Genomic DNA, 14,663 nt, shown 5'->3' with positions numbered 1-14,663 from the left:
AACTATTATTAATAACTTAGCTTCATTACAGCCTATTTTCAAATACAGCATATGCACAAGATTTTGAAAGTCTGAGTCTGTTGTTCCATTATTAAGATCATTCAGGTCAAAAAAGACTGACAGGCTAAATTTCTCAAAGGAATTATTTTAAAACTAACAAACTCAAAGTAATGGATTTATTTGTAAATTCTCAGAATATTCATTCTTTACTCAAATAGTAAATGCTATAAGTTTGGAGAGGATACACAATATTTTAGATGAACAACAAGAGGATAAATCTCTTCTTTAAGTGCAAAATGGAACTCAGCCTTAACTATAGAGTCATGAAGAATAAAGAAGATATGCAACATTCTAAGCAAATAGGAAGAATGATGGAAATATCATGTCCAAAATAAGACGCCCAAAGATAACTCTATGGATTAATTTGTTTTCTTTTTATTCAAATTACCAACACAAAGAAGAGTGTTAAATTGCTCTGGGAACCTTAACACTCTATTTGTAAATATACAACACAAACATGAATAAACAGACTCTCAAGACCAACAGCCGAAACAAACCTTAAAGATGGTACTGAACTGCTCTATAAAACTGAATACTATCAACTGTTTTGGACATAAAATCCTGTTGACTTCTGTGTGCAGGTTAAGGCCCTACAGTCCTGATCTTGCAAAGCACATGTGGAGTCCTTCTGAAATTAGTGGGACTCTGCACAGGCCTGGATCATTTTGGAGCACTATGGCTCAAGAAAATACAGGCACAAGATTACTATTATAAATTAATGCGTTTTAAAAGTAAACCACGGCCTTGACTGCAAAAGTTGGTGCTAGCCTTAACTCCATCAGCTCTGGTGACGGGCATATTACAAACGTCTCAGGTAAAGACATATGAATAAAGCTGTGCACACTATAGGTGATAGTGATGACATCAACTCTTGCATTTGAAACACAGAACCCTGCACTCAATCCAAGGTGGAAAAATTAAAGGATACATTATTTTTAAATAATTATATTTTATAATAGAAGCATTTATTTGTAATTCTTAATTCTAACCATATATTATCTGATGGCTAAATCTTACTTGTCTGACTCAAGTGAGTCATCCCATTGACTCCCAAAGCACTACCTGCGTGACTAAAGATAAGGAGGACTTGGTGCTTAATGAATCAGATTTTATATGTATTTAAAAAGCATTTCAGCTCACCTTGATTCCAATAGAGCTCAACAAGAGGGTGGTGGTTTTTAATGGTTTAAGAATTTAATATTTCATCAGTAGAGCCCTGCAAACCTGCAGATATCTGCTTTATATCTGCAGATATCCTTGGACCATGTTTGCGGATTGCAGATGGATGTTTATCCAAATTTTATATCTGTGCAGCTCTCTATTTACCAGTTCAGAGGCTGTGGTTGGGTTTTCATTTTATTTAGCTTCTCTCTGTAAGTAGATGATTTGCTATTTGAATGAATACATATCATACACGAAGTCTTATTTTGTGTCAGGGCATTTAAATACATAAATATATATACACTATTTATATATTTACTTTTTTTAGACCCAGGTAGGTTACAAACATATATCATATGTACATACATTAAAAGATATATATCTCCAGTTTTGGCCACCATCACAGGCACCGACTTTTCAAAGTGCCGGGGGGGTGCTTGACCCCCGGCTCCAACCCAGACCCTGCCCCCACTTAGGGTGACCAGATGTCCCGATTTTATCGGGACAGTCCCAATATTTGGGGCTTTTTCTTATGTAGGCGCCAATTAACCCCCACCCCCGTCCCGATTTTTCACATTTGCTGGTCAGCCTACCCCCACTCCACCCCTTCCCCCAATGTCCCACCTCTTCCCACCCCACCCTTGACCCGCCTCCTCCCACCCCCGCTTCACCTCGACCCACCTCTTCCCACCAGTTCCAGCCCCTCCCCCGAATGCGTTGCGTCCTCACTCCTCCCTCCCAGCCTCCTGAATGCTGCGAAACAGCTGGTTGCGGTGGGTGGGAGGTGCAGGGAGAGAGGGGGAGATGCTGATCCATGGGGTCCAGGGGGCTGAAGGTGCTGGGGGATGGGGTGGGAGACAGCTGATGGGGGGCTGCCAGTGTGTGCTCAGCACCCACCATTTTTTCCCCGTGGGTGCTCCAGCCCTGAAGCACCCATGGAGTCAGCGCCTATGTCCAACACACTTTAAAACAAAAGATGTGGACAAATTGGAGAGAGTCCAGAGGACAGCAACAAAAACGATAAAAGGTTTAGACACCCCGAACTATGACGAAAGGTTAAAAAAAACTGGACATGTTTAGTCTTGAGAAAAGAGGACTGAGGGGGGACCTGATAACTGTCTTCAAAAACGTTAAGGGTTGTTATAAGGGGGATTGATCAGTTGCTCTCCACATCCACTGAAGAAAAGAGAAATAATGGGCTTAAGCTGCAGTAAGGGAGATTTAGCTTAGATATTAGAAAAAGCTTTCTAACTATCAGGGTAGTTAAGCACTAGAATAGGCTTCCAGGGAAGTTGTGGAATACCTGTCATTGGAGGTTTTTAAAACCATCTTAGACAAACACCTGTCAGGAATAGTTGAGGTTTTCTTGGTCCTGCCTCAGCACAAAGGGGGCTGGACAAGGTGACCTCTCAAGGTCCGTTCCAGCCCTACATTTCTATGATTCTATGATATAGCAATATACATGGGTTAATATGGAGCTACAATATTACCAGTATCTGAATAAAGTTCTTTTTCATAGACTGAAATACTATAATGGAATTAATAGGGAGAGAACTAGCTTTGATATGCCAATGATGGCAGCAAACAAATTAGAGGCAAAAAGTGATGGGATGCTCCCCTTCCCATCTCTTTTTACTTTCTTTTTTCTAGTTAGTCCATAGCAAAATGTGGATATGTGGCTTAACTATCCTACAGTTCTGACCACCACATGTTTGAAATTCAGGTCTTTGTCTCATTAGAACAAGGATTCCCCCCTTTCATTTCTGTGGCACATGCTCTCTTCTATTCTAGTTGATAGTCTCAAACAAAATGCTTCCTTAATTTAGAGTTAGATCACAGAATAATGCATCTGCAAACAACAGCTTTGTCATAAAAAATACTAGTTAAAAAAATCTGGAAATATTCAGTTAAAATGGACATAAATATTCGGTAACACCTGTAGTTCATTAAAATCAATTAACCAGAATACGGATATGTGAAAATTCATCTCACACATTCTGGCAGCAGTCTTTACTCTGACACACGAGACATATTTATCTTTTCAACATAATCATCACAATATAAAGACAACTTCTAAATAATCTATGTATATGTTTAAAGAGTTAGTATATCTTGTGAGTCAAAGTTGACACTAAAAGGCACAAGATGAATTTTCTTTCTCTCTCTCGTACACACAATTGACTATGTAAAAATATTTTGGAGAGATCTTTAGCTGGTCTAAATTACTATAGCTCTATTGACTTCAATGGTGCTATGACAATTTATACCAGTTAAAGAAGAAGAACCATATAATTGGTCATATGGATCTTAAATAATTAACAGAGGTCTGTAGAAAACGAGATCCTTTTCCTTTGCACTTTAGGAGAAGATTTCTTCTGCATGGTGATCCTGAACTGCATGGAAGTAGAGATCTTTTGGGTTGAAAAATGATGTTATAAATGTAAAATATTATTATATTAACCTGAACACTGACCCTAATGTTAAGATAACTAAGAGCAGCAAGCTGCAGTCTTTTTTTAATTTTTGGTATAATTTAATATTTACCACTAAGCCTCCTTTTTACCCCCATTAGGCATCAACTGATAAAAAACAAATTTAGGCTTAAAGCTTAGATGATATTTTCAAAAACACGCAGTGTTAGCCTAACTCTTATTGACTTCCAGACTTAAACCAGCTCGAAGGACTTTTGAAAATCCTACTTTTAGAAGGCTTGGATGGAAGATACAAAATGACAACAGATTCCCTCATATTCATAAGAAAAATTCAAATTGCATACACTGGTTTATTTATGATGAAACACCAGCATCCGTGTCTTTAATGTGGACTAACTGGATTCACTCTGAAAGGGAACCCTGTTTTATTATTGCCAGATCTTGATATCTCCAGCCCAGTCACATGTTGCAAGAACTGACGGAAGGACTGGATGAAAGGTTGCACTCACACAAGCCTGGTTATGTGCAGACAAAGTGTGAATAATTCTAGCAGTGTGATAGTTATAGAAAAATATTTTGCCCTCTGAACTTCCTGTCACTAGAAGTGTTCCATCTGGAGAAAATTCACAGCCCACTGCAAATCCTTCCACCTGTAAAGAGTCAAGAATAAGAGTAAATCAATATGCTAATTAGGGAAATTTAATGTAACCTCCTGAAAATGCATTAATGTACTAAAAATATCTCTTTTACACAATATGCTCTAATTATTTCCCCAAGTGTTTATTAAGACAGACTTATTACGACTTTAAATTGTTAGCACAAGTCAATCAATAATTGGTGAAGCTATTAACAATTCACAAAGTCTTCCATTATTTTAATCTCCATTGTCTTCATAATGTGTATCGTTCTAAATTAACTACATTACAGGAAACCAGACAGGAAAAGAAGTAAGTCAATTAATATCTACCCTGGTTTATAAATCAAAAGTATCAGCAGACACATTAACAGAAGAGAAATTGGTTATATTACTTATAGTCTTGAATACTTTAAGTTTCCGGTGAAGAATAATACCTTATGCCCTTCATATCTTTTCTTTTTGTTGATTCTGTATGGTCGTTGGATAGAAAACAATGCCATGTAGTTTCCATTTGTTTGAGCAACAAATGCAGGTTCTCTCGGGTGCAGAGTCAGACTCGGACAGGTATAACGCTCCTAAAAAATAGTTGAGAAGATTGACATTCCTATATTTTTGTTGCCTGAAATACAGTCTTGTTCAAATTAATCAGGCAATCTTTTGTAGATCTAACATATCTGAATGATTAGAAGATGGGTGAGAACTGACGTATTTTAGATATGTAACCATGAAGAAACTTAAAAGGAATCCATGTCCACTTTGCTCAACACATTCTCCTGAAAGTTCACATGGTGCAAATATTAAATCTGGTATCTACCCTAATTAGCTGGGCTGAGCAGGAGCTGGGCAAATGCATAGGGAAGGAATATTCCCTTTCTCCCCTTTAAAAAGGCAGTTTCAGCCCAAAAGCACTCAAACAGCTTCTGGGGCCTGAGGAAGACTAAAGGTTCCATGTAGCAGTGGGTCGTCTAGTCCTACTCCCACGCCCCTTCCATAGTCCAAGTTTAACTCCCTAAACCCTCCCAGTTCTGCTGCCAGAGAATCTACTCTGGTTACAGAGGCAGGGGCAAGATTTACCCCCTAGTACGAAATACCTCTTTGTTGCTACTTGTATCATGAAGAAAACAGTTTGTTAATTACAACTGATCTTTCTAAGCCTACTGACGTCAGAAGTCACAAATGATGTCACTTTTCAACACGACTATTTTCAGTTCAAAATGTTCAGCTGTAGGAAGAGATGGAGACTAAGGAGGTGACTTTTGGATCCACATTAGCCTTAGGCCAGTATTTAGAATTGTGAATGATGGTAACTTTATGAGCCAAATCCAAACCAAAGTGAGAAAAAGGGCCTCCTCTGATTTCATAATCGAGCCAAAGTCACAGGGGCAGGTTGAGATCCAGGGATACAAATACAAACTTCCCACCCCTGAAATTCTAAGGAGGAGGGCGATTGGAATAGAGGTTCTGATTTTAGCTCATCTCTAGCTCTAATGTACAACTTTATGTTTCAATATAAATCACAGTTTATGCACAGTGAAAACATCTGAGATTATTGTGTTGGGCAAAAGGAATGCTATGTTCTTTCAAATGTTGGACAGCAAAAAGATAAATAAAAGCTTAAAGGTAAATTTACAAATGAGAAATGGTGAAGTATTACTAGGAAGTAGAAGATGGGACAAGAGGAAAAAAGTCTTAGGGGATTGAGGGCTTGTCTACATGGAGATTTAGTGCATGGCAAGCCAGGGTGTCAATCTGCAATGCACCAGCTTGCTGTGCACCAACTGGCCATGTGGACCCTCCTACCAAGCACTAAAAGTTCCACAGTTCTGCACTATGGGACTTTCAGTGCACAGTAGCAGGATCTACACAACCAGTTAGTGTACAGCAACCAGGCGCGCTATAGATTTAAACCAGGCTTACCACACACTAAATCTCCACATAGACAAACCCTCGGTTAAGTAAAGAGTATTAGAGAGAGGAAACACAAAAGAAAGGCACAGGGAGAAAAACTTAAGCAATCTTGGGAAATGATAGTAAAACAGGATAGAATGGGCAGAAAAGATGTAGGAGTGAAAAATGAGAACCCCGTTTCCAGTCAAATTTTGGGGGAAAGTTTGATCAAAAAGGGTTCAGCTATTTTGCAGAACAAAGTACATTAAAAATAGATAGTTTGGCCTATTTAATGTGTATTCATGAGTAGTGAGATGATGTGTTTTTCATCCACATTCTAGCATAGTAGTAAAGTCCAGACACTCCCATCTTGAAGGTTAGAAATTGAATATTACAAAACTAAGAGTACTTATTTCCCATATTAAAGAGTGAAGTAACTGCCGCATTCAGTGATGCTCTATTTCCAAAAGAATTGTCTTGTTAAAACTTCTCAGTACACTGAACATGCCTGCTTTGCAGTTTGTTTATTCACTGAAGCGTTTTCTTTCCAGAGCAAAAGACTAGCATGCTGTCAAACTGCATACCCAGGATGTGTGCTGCTCCAAAACTGAACAAAGACATCATTGTGGAAATTAGAGATACAAGTGTCTTACTAGATCATCCACTCCATCTTGTTGCCAGTACAGTTCTTTCCAGTAAAAACGTAGAACTACCTGAACCCAGTTCACTCATGCATTCTTTAACTTACATAAGCGATTAGGCTGGGATTTTCAAAGGAGCCTAAGGGAACAAGGACTAACTCACTAACTGTCCTGTGAAGCTGCCAGCCTTTCCTGATAATTCAGCATGTAAATGAATTACTTGGTTGGACTGCTACATATTGTAAGGAATGTTACACCTGTGTTTGCTAAAGTAATTTTTTTGCCAGCACCATTTTGCCTCTGCTATTTCCTTTGCTGTGTATTTACATGAATATACCATGCTATTGCTCAAATCCTTCACCTGTGATCACCCCAAATACATCACTTCTGCTGTCCTGGGAAAGGTACTGGAGCGGGAAACGTGATACTGTAACAAATACTTTGGAAAACAGTTGGCAGGACACACTGACATTTCTACCTGTGTACCTGCCTAAACCTAGCTCATATGTCAGTGAATAGGCAGTGAAACGGAAATACTTTTCCAAGGAGGGCACTCACAATTCTCTAGGCCACTTCACACTTATAGTTACAGAGAATAAGTAAGGGTTGCTAAAATAGAAAAACAGTTCTTGCTTTTTAGTAAGTAGCATTTTACAAATCACAGTAACATTATAAAAAGAAAAGGAGTACTTGTGGCACCTTAGAGACTAACCAATTTATTTGAGCATGAGCTTTCGTGAGCTACAGCTCACTTCATCAGATGCATGCCGTGGAAACTGCAGCAGACTTTATATATACACAGAGAATATGAAAAAATACCTCCTCTGTGTATATATAAAGTCTGCTGCAGTTTCCACGGCATGCATCTGATGAAGTGAGCTGTAGCTCACGAAAGCTCATGCTCAAATAAATTGGTTAGTTTCTAAGGTGCCACAAGTACTCCTTTTCTTTTTGCGAATACAGACTAACACGGCTGTTACTCTGTAACATTATAATGGCTTATTTCAAATCATACAGAAGTACTGTAATTTAATATAAGCTGCATGCATCCCTACTTGCAGCAAAACTGATCAATAACTCACAGCGGTTTAGGAAAAATCAAAAGCTTTTTACTCTGCTCACAATGTAATATACTAAATCAGCATTCTAATAATAGTAAGTGTTAACCTTACATGAAAAATCTGATTGGAAATTTTTGCAGCGCTGTGGAAATCCCATGCAATGATTGTACGGTCAGCTGAGTCCCGGCTTACTGCATCCGTGCTTGTAAGAAATTCTTTTCCTTCAGGAAGGAAGAGGACATCCAAGGTCTGTTGTACTGCTGCTTTATAGACTTTTATCACCTATGAAACAAGAACACCCATTATGTTGGGACAGATTATATTTCACAATGTAAATGAGGTCATTTGAAGTTGTGACAACTGTATTATCATAACAAACTCATGTATTTCATTAAAACAGTGGTCCCCAAACTGTAGGGCACGCCCCCCACGTGGGGGACGGACTGAGGAATGTTTGGGGGGGTGCACGGTGGGGCCTGGGCCAGCTCCCCATGAGGGGCAGGGGGGGAGCACCACCCAGCCCCAACTCCACTCTGTCCCCTGCTCCACCGCCAGCCCAGCTCTGCCCTCATTCCCTCTCCGCCCCCAGACCAGCTCCACCTGGTAGCCTCAGCTCCACCCCATCCCAATTCTGCCTCCCAGCTCTGCCTTCAGCCCAAGCACCTCTGCTGAGGAAGCCTTGGCTGTGCAATAATGGAGGGGAAGCATGGACAGGTTCCATTACTGGTAGTGGGGGGGCAGGACAGGAAAAGTTTGGGCACTGCTGCATTAAAGCCACATAAAGCATATTTTTAAATATAGATAAATGATTAATAGAGAGCACACTAGTATTTTTAAATGGTGCAGTATTACATCTATTTTACCAAAGAAGCACTGTTATAACATCACATGATATTTATTTAATGACACACCGTGGGAAATTAAACAATATATAAAAGGAAGTATTATTTCACTATTTTCTTCTTATAAACTTCTATCCAACACCTTAAGAAATTAGCCTCTTTGTCATGGCAACGAGGATACAGGGACACTTGTTAGCACCAGTTTATGCACTACTTTATTTTATAAATTAATGTTAAATTCCATATCATTAGCTACTGCATCAAAGAGTATTCAAGAGCTGGAGCTGTGGAATCCAACACTAGTCCAGAGGGCCAAGAACCTCTCAAGCTGGCCCAACCACGCCCTCTTCCAAGAAGCAGTGTCTGTGACTCCACCTACCAACTACCATATATGGTAGCCAGGGAGTTCACAGCTGGCATCGAAAGAAACAGCGCCTTCCAAGGAACAGGTTGAACTGCTCCCCAAATAAGTGATTTCTGTGGAGACTGATGAGTCCTGTGGAGACAGTGAGGCTGACAGCTGTCAGTTAAGACAAGGAAATAACCCACTGGGGTAAAAATACTCCGGGTCCCCTCCTTCCACCCTTCTCCCTTTTGATTCCCTGGGACCAACTGTTGTGAAGGTTAGTCAGTCCAGTGCAGAACCAGTATACATGGAAGTGAACAGCTCCTATGACCTTTAGTGCATCTTGACATAGGCCCACAATTTGATCCACAGTATTAAAACAAAAAAAATGAGGAGTACTTGTGGCACCTTAGAGACTAACAAATTTATTTGGGCATAAGCTTTTGTGGGCTAAAACCTACAAGTGAAACCCTCGTATTTTCTGCTGATACAGACTAACACAGCTACCACTCTGAAATCTGTCACCATGCAAAGTATTAAAACAGGAATTATTCTCAATCCATTGGTGGGACATAGACTGGTGTCTACCTCACACCAATAATACTGTGTATATATGTAGCTAAACTGTTTTAAATGTGTTACATATGCCCAAAGGCTGCTGCTGCTATGAGAGTGTAATGAATTTCTACACAAGCAAACATCATGGATTGTGTGATCAGAGCACTATTTTGTACTGAAACCCACAGAAAAAATTATTTAAAAAATCCAATACGACAGTACTATTTCCAGAGTTCTTGGATATGATGCATGAGAGACCTAATTTAAATGAAAATGGATTTATGAGAAACAAAGGGATACCTTTTTAATTGCTCTTGGGAACTTTATGCGCAACTCTGAGGGCAGTGCACAGAAGAGTTATCCTAAGCCTTTAACCTCCACTGGTCTCATGCTACTGTTCCTTGCTCGTTTCTGAAAGGTATGTGGTAGACTCTAGATGAATAGTCCCATTGCTCTGGAGTAAGACTTTCATTCAAAGGTCCTCAATCCAACAGCACAGCAGCTTGAAGACTACTTACTTCATAGTAAGAAAGGAAATACCTGTATCTTTCAGAACTGCGGCAACTGAACTGAAAAGTAAAATATACCTTGAAAAAATAATTACAACACTGATTATGTTCTGTGAGGAAAGAAATATATCAGGAGCCATGCTATGCATCTGTGGGATATGGAATTGATTTTCCATTTACAGAAAGATTGTTTTTTCTCACTTCCAAGACAAAATCTATATCAAAGAAGTCCAATAGTTAGTTATTGCATAATTTTGTTAATCTTCAAATTTTTCAGCTTATCTTAGCTATCTAGAAACAATTTCTGACCGTAATGACAGTCAGTGGGATAGTTTGCCTATGAGGTAGTTAAGGCAAACTCATTAGAGGTGCTCCAGCAGAAATGAGAAGCACAGTAAAGGTATCTAAAAACCTGTCTCCAGCTGCAGGGAAGTTTTGTAGAGTCAGAAACCTACAAAAAATACTCCATTACAATGCATTACTCCTATATGCCACCTCTCTCTTGCTTTTTCATACCATTATAATGCATTGGTATGAAAAGCAAGAGAGGTGATATATGGAATTAGCCATCAAGTGTGAAACAGTTGGACTCTATGGTACCACAGGTTTGAATCCAGGCAAGGTCTCCTCAACTCCTTCTCCTTCTGTGGCTAAGTTGAACACTGTGGGTGGCTCTTTCATTGAGGTCTAGGTCTGCTCTTTGTTGACCTTAAAGATATGTGGTACTGTTCACAAGGGTTTGCTGCTGTGTCTTTGCCCAAATTTTCCCTCCTTCACTCTTGAACTGGTTGGCTGATTGAAATGAACAATATAAATGTAAATGTATAATTTAAAAACTGAAAAACATAATGTAGAATCCTTTGTGCTAATACAAGGAGTTGGACTAGATGGCCCAGGGAGGCGCCTTCCAATCCTATCAGCTGTGAAAATCTGCTATGACCCATTAACCATATTTATGGCTTATTAAAAACAATTTCAAAAACTACTATAGAATAATATTAGGGGGCTGACTCATAAAACCAAGGAAATTCAGAATGAAGGATGGAATGGGTCTCAAAACAAAGGAAAGCAGTTTCCACGGTATGCATCCGATGAAGTGAGCTGTAGCTCACGAAAGCTCATGCTCAAATAAATTGGTTAGTCTCTAAGGTGCCACAAGTACTCCTTTTCTTTTTGCGAATACAGACTAACACGGCTGTTACTCTAAAACAAAGGAAGTATCTTATTTCATTCTTAACTAATCCCACTAAACCTCTGAGTCAAGAATACAGTTAGACATAAAGCAACTAAAGCAGATTTTGAGTAAGATCCTTACTGTCATCTTAACTTTGAATATTTTTGTAATAATAGACAGCGAAACTACTGCCCTGACTGCTCAGAGAATGATGCCCCAACTGAAAATTTAGAATGACAGCAGTGACTCAACTGATTAGCCCCTGTATTGCTCCCAGATGGTGTAGGTCAACCAACACACATGCTCTGTTTCCTTTGATATTGAACATCTAAAAACAAGGATTTTAAAATGTTCGAAAATAATGTGATGAGTATTAATCAAGTCCTCCAGCTAAACCATCTCTGACCACATTTTAAACAAAATGGTGAAAATCAAGTATACCCAGAATAAAACTGCCTCCACCCGAAAAACTATGAGACTGCCTGGATACTTGTCATCTCATTACATACAGATATGTGAGCAGTTACTCCAATTGTTCACATGCTTTGCCTGTCTCATCAGTTTGGAAATGTAATGCTTGCAATCAGTTGTAGACCCTTGGTCATGCAGGTAGTGCCCACACATTGTAATAAAATCAACAAGATATAAGCCTGAAGTCTGCGAAATTTACATAATTTTCAGCAATCCGCTTGCCTTTTTAGATGGCAAAAAAGTAAGAGTGTTCCCTTCAAACTTAAATTTCTAGGAATCTTGCACAATAGAAAAAACAATTAGACTTTTTAAAGCCCGAAGTGATAATTGTATATATAGCCTTTGCTTTATAATTCTGTGAAAACTATACCTGCATAACTCTGTACAGTGTTACAAAGGAAGGTAAACTGTTAGGAGTAAAAAAAGAAACAAACCATTTTTCAGAACTCCTATATACTATAGCTGTCTTTTGAATGAGAAATGATAAATATAAGGAATCTCAAGGGCTTGCAGCAAAACTTGGAATAATTTAAACTAAGGGAAAATCATGTAACAGAAAAATCAAGATGCTATTAATGCAAAAGGGGCGCTCTAACATCCAGATAGAACAGGAAATGGATGAGATGGTTACCTAGCAACAGGAATCATTAAAGAGGAGTCAAATTCTAACCATGACAGTTGGAAAGATCAGAGGATGGAGATGCACAAAACAGAGACATGGAAGGAGAGAGGCTGCATGGAAGGGCAAAGGCTAATGCAGTGTAGAAGGGGACAATGAATGAAAATCTTAAATAGTAATCCAAAGAGGCAGTTTTCTATATTTTTTTAAAGTGTTTTAGGCTTAAATTCAAATACATTTCGGTCCTCAGCAACGCAATGTTTGTTTGAAGCCTTTGTAATGTACATATATACATATTTACACAGAACATAAGTACAGCATACTCCAGAGGAGCCACATGGAATTTTCTTTACATACTTTTTGGGACTCATACAGTAAGATAGCATCACTTTAATGATGAGAACGGTCAAAAAGTGGGCAAATAATTAAAATGCACATATTTGTAAATCTAGGCAAAAATTAGTTTACACTCCTATTAATTAATTGTTAATCAGTTTTTACATGTTCATTGGTGAATGTTAAAAATAGATGCATCTGTATGTTGCTTAATGACAAATGCTATTTGATATCTCCTGTTTTACATGGCTCTTCAAACTGGATTTGCAAAAGCAAAATCTCTTGCTACAGAGCTAACTTCTTCTCCAGCGTTGTAATCTTAGGTATCTGCTTCAGAAAGAAACAGAGCAATTGCCATATTGCTTTTGTCTGTCAATTTATTTTGAAGTGGACACATATTTTCTATTTGACCCTTTTATCTTTTAACTTCTATTCTATATAGAATAATCCACAAAAGCACTACATTGTGTATCAGCTATGATTGATCTATACATAACATACATAATGGAAAGCTACAAAAGGAAAGAGATGAAAAATTAAGGTATCTAACAATACATACCTTCTCTCTTCCCAGAGGGACACACCTCACCATTAAAACAATCACCATAAACCATATACCACCACCTTAAGTGTGCCCTGCTAAAATTGTCTGTGTTTCAGCTCCCTTTCCCAACTCATCATGCTACTGCTGCAAACAGACCAGATTTTCCCCTCCTCTCCACACTGTTCTGGGAAATCACATTCATTCATCTTTGAGGACAAATGCCATGCCAAAATTCATTCCCCAGGAACTCTCTCCCACTCCTGTAATCTCCCCCAACATGCCCTATATCCGAGGCAGGGGGTAGTTGGCATAAGAGCAGGCTACACTGCTTTACATCAGCTGGGAGCTTTCCTATGGCAGGGGAATTCTCGGTTGACCAGTCAGGGCCAGTTTCAACTATTTTAAATGGCTTGAACAATAAATTGTGGTCAGAAAAGGGGGAGGCAATCTGGATTTACATCTCACTGAGCAACAGGTTAGTGCCTCACATCAAAATGATTTCACTTACTAACACAGAGAAAGGACATTACCCTCTTCACCCAGATTAAAAAATATCAAACCAAAAAGTGAAATTATGAAATATAGGATATAGTAATATACAAAATATGCATGTAATTTTTTATAAGACAGACTACAAAGACAAATGTAATAAAAAGCTGCTTTTTTACTTTAAGAAGTGTTGTTCAATCACTAGAACCAATGAAGTAATATTTTGGTTTGTAATTGGGATCAAGGTATATATACATTTCAATTTCATTTTGCAAACATCTTTTGCAAAAATAAATAACTGTAATATCATTGCTATGATGAGCACTCATAATTAAACTTGTTTTGTTCTAATTTAGACCATTAATTTATGACATGCTCAAGGATGCCAGTTTAGGCAAAATAACGAGGAGTCCGGTGGCACCTTAAAGACTAACAGATTTATTTGGGCATAAGCTTTTGTGGCTGAGAAGTGGGCTTTTTACCCACAAAAGCTTATGCCCAAATAATGTTAGTCTTTAAGGTGCCAACGGACACCCCATTGTTTAGGCAAAATGTCAGTTAGCCTACCCTACTATGTGTCATTTGTTAATTAAAGCTTTTGCTGCTTTTCCATGTGCAGGTTTATTATACACAAGCCTTTGAAAACGTACAGTCCACTAGCACAGTCTCAACATTTCCGGATAAAAGAGAGCTGCATTCAAAGGCAGTCATAATGGCTTCTGATGTCAACAAAATCTAGCATAATGAAAATCCTTTACAAAGGCAGAGTTCAGGCATTCCTCAAGAAAAGTAATTTAAGCAAATGAAAGCAGTTTCCAATAGATTCTAATGGTCTTGGTAATATGAATAGCATTTAGTAAAGCTAAATTTAAGAGTCTTATTTTTGTACTGATGGT

General features: G+C 38.5%; 1 protein-coding gene across 5 annotated transcripts in view; it reads right to left on the bottom strand.

Moving 5' to 3' along the window:
* Positions 1–1,912: 1,912 nt before the first annotated feature.
* Positions 1,913–14,663, bottom strand: part of WDR25 (WD repeat domain 25) — a 115,902-nt gene continuing 103,151 nt past the window's right edge. For all 5 annotated transcript variants that reach the window (XM_073349648.1, XM_073349649.1, XM_073349650.1 and 2 more), the window contains 3 exons: positions 7,991–8,161; positions 4,725–4,865; positions 1,913–4,303 (listed from right to left, as the gene is read on the bottom strand). In XM_073349648.1, the coding sequence (XP_073205749.1) occupies positions 4,082–4,303; positions 4,725–4,865; positions 7,991–8,161 (534 nt within the window). In that variant the 3' untranslated portion in view covers positions 1,913–4,081. The remainder of the gene's footprint in view (positions 4,304–4,724; positions 4,866–7,990; positions 8,162–14,663) is intronic.

The sequence above is a fragment of the Lepidochelys kempii genome, chromosome 6, assembly GCF_965140265.1.
Source record: "Lepidochelys kempii isolate rLepKem1 chromosome 6, rLepKem1.hap2, whole genome shotgun sequence".
In the NCBI taxonomy this organism is placed as follows: domain Eukaryota; kingdom Metazoa; phylum Chordata; order Testudines; family Cheloniidae; genus Lepidochelys; species Lepidochelys kempii.
The sequence above is the reverse complement of the archived record's forward strand: the minus strand, read 5'-3'. Positions and strand labels throughout refer to the sequence as shown.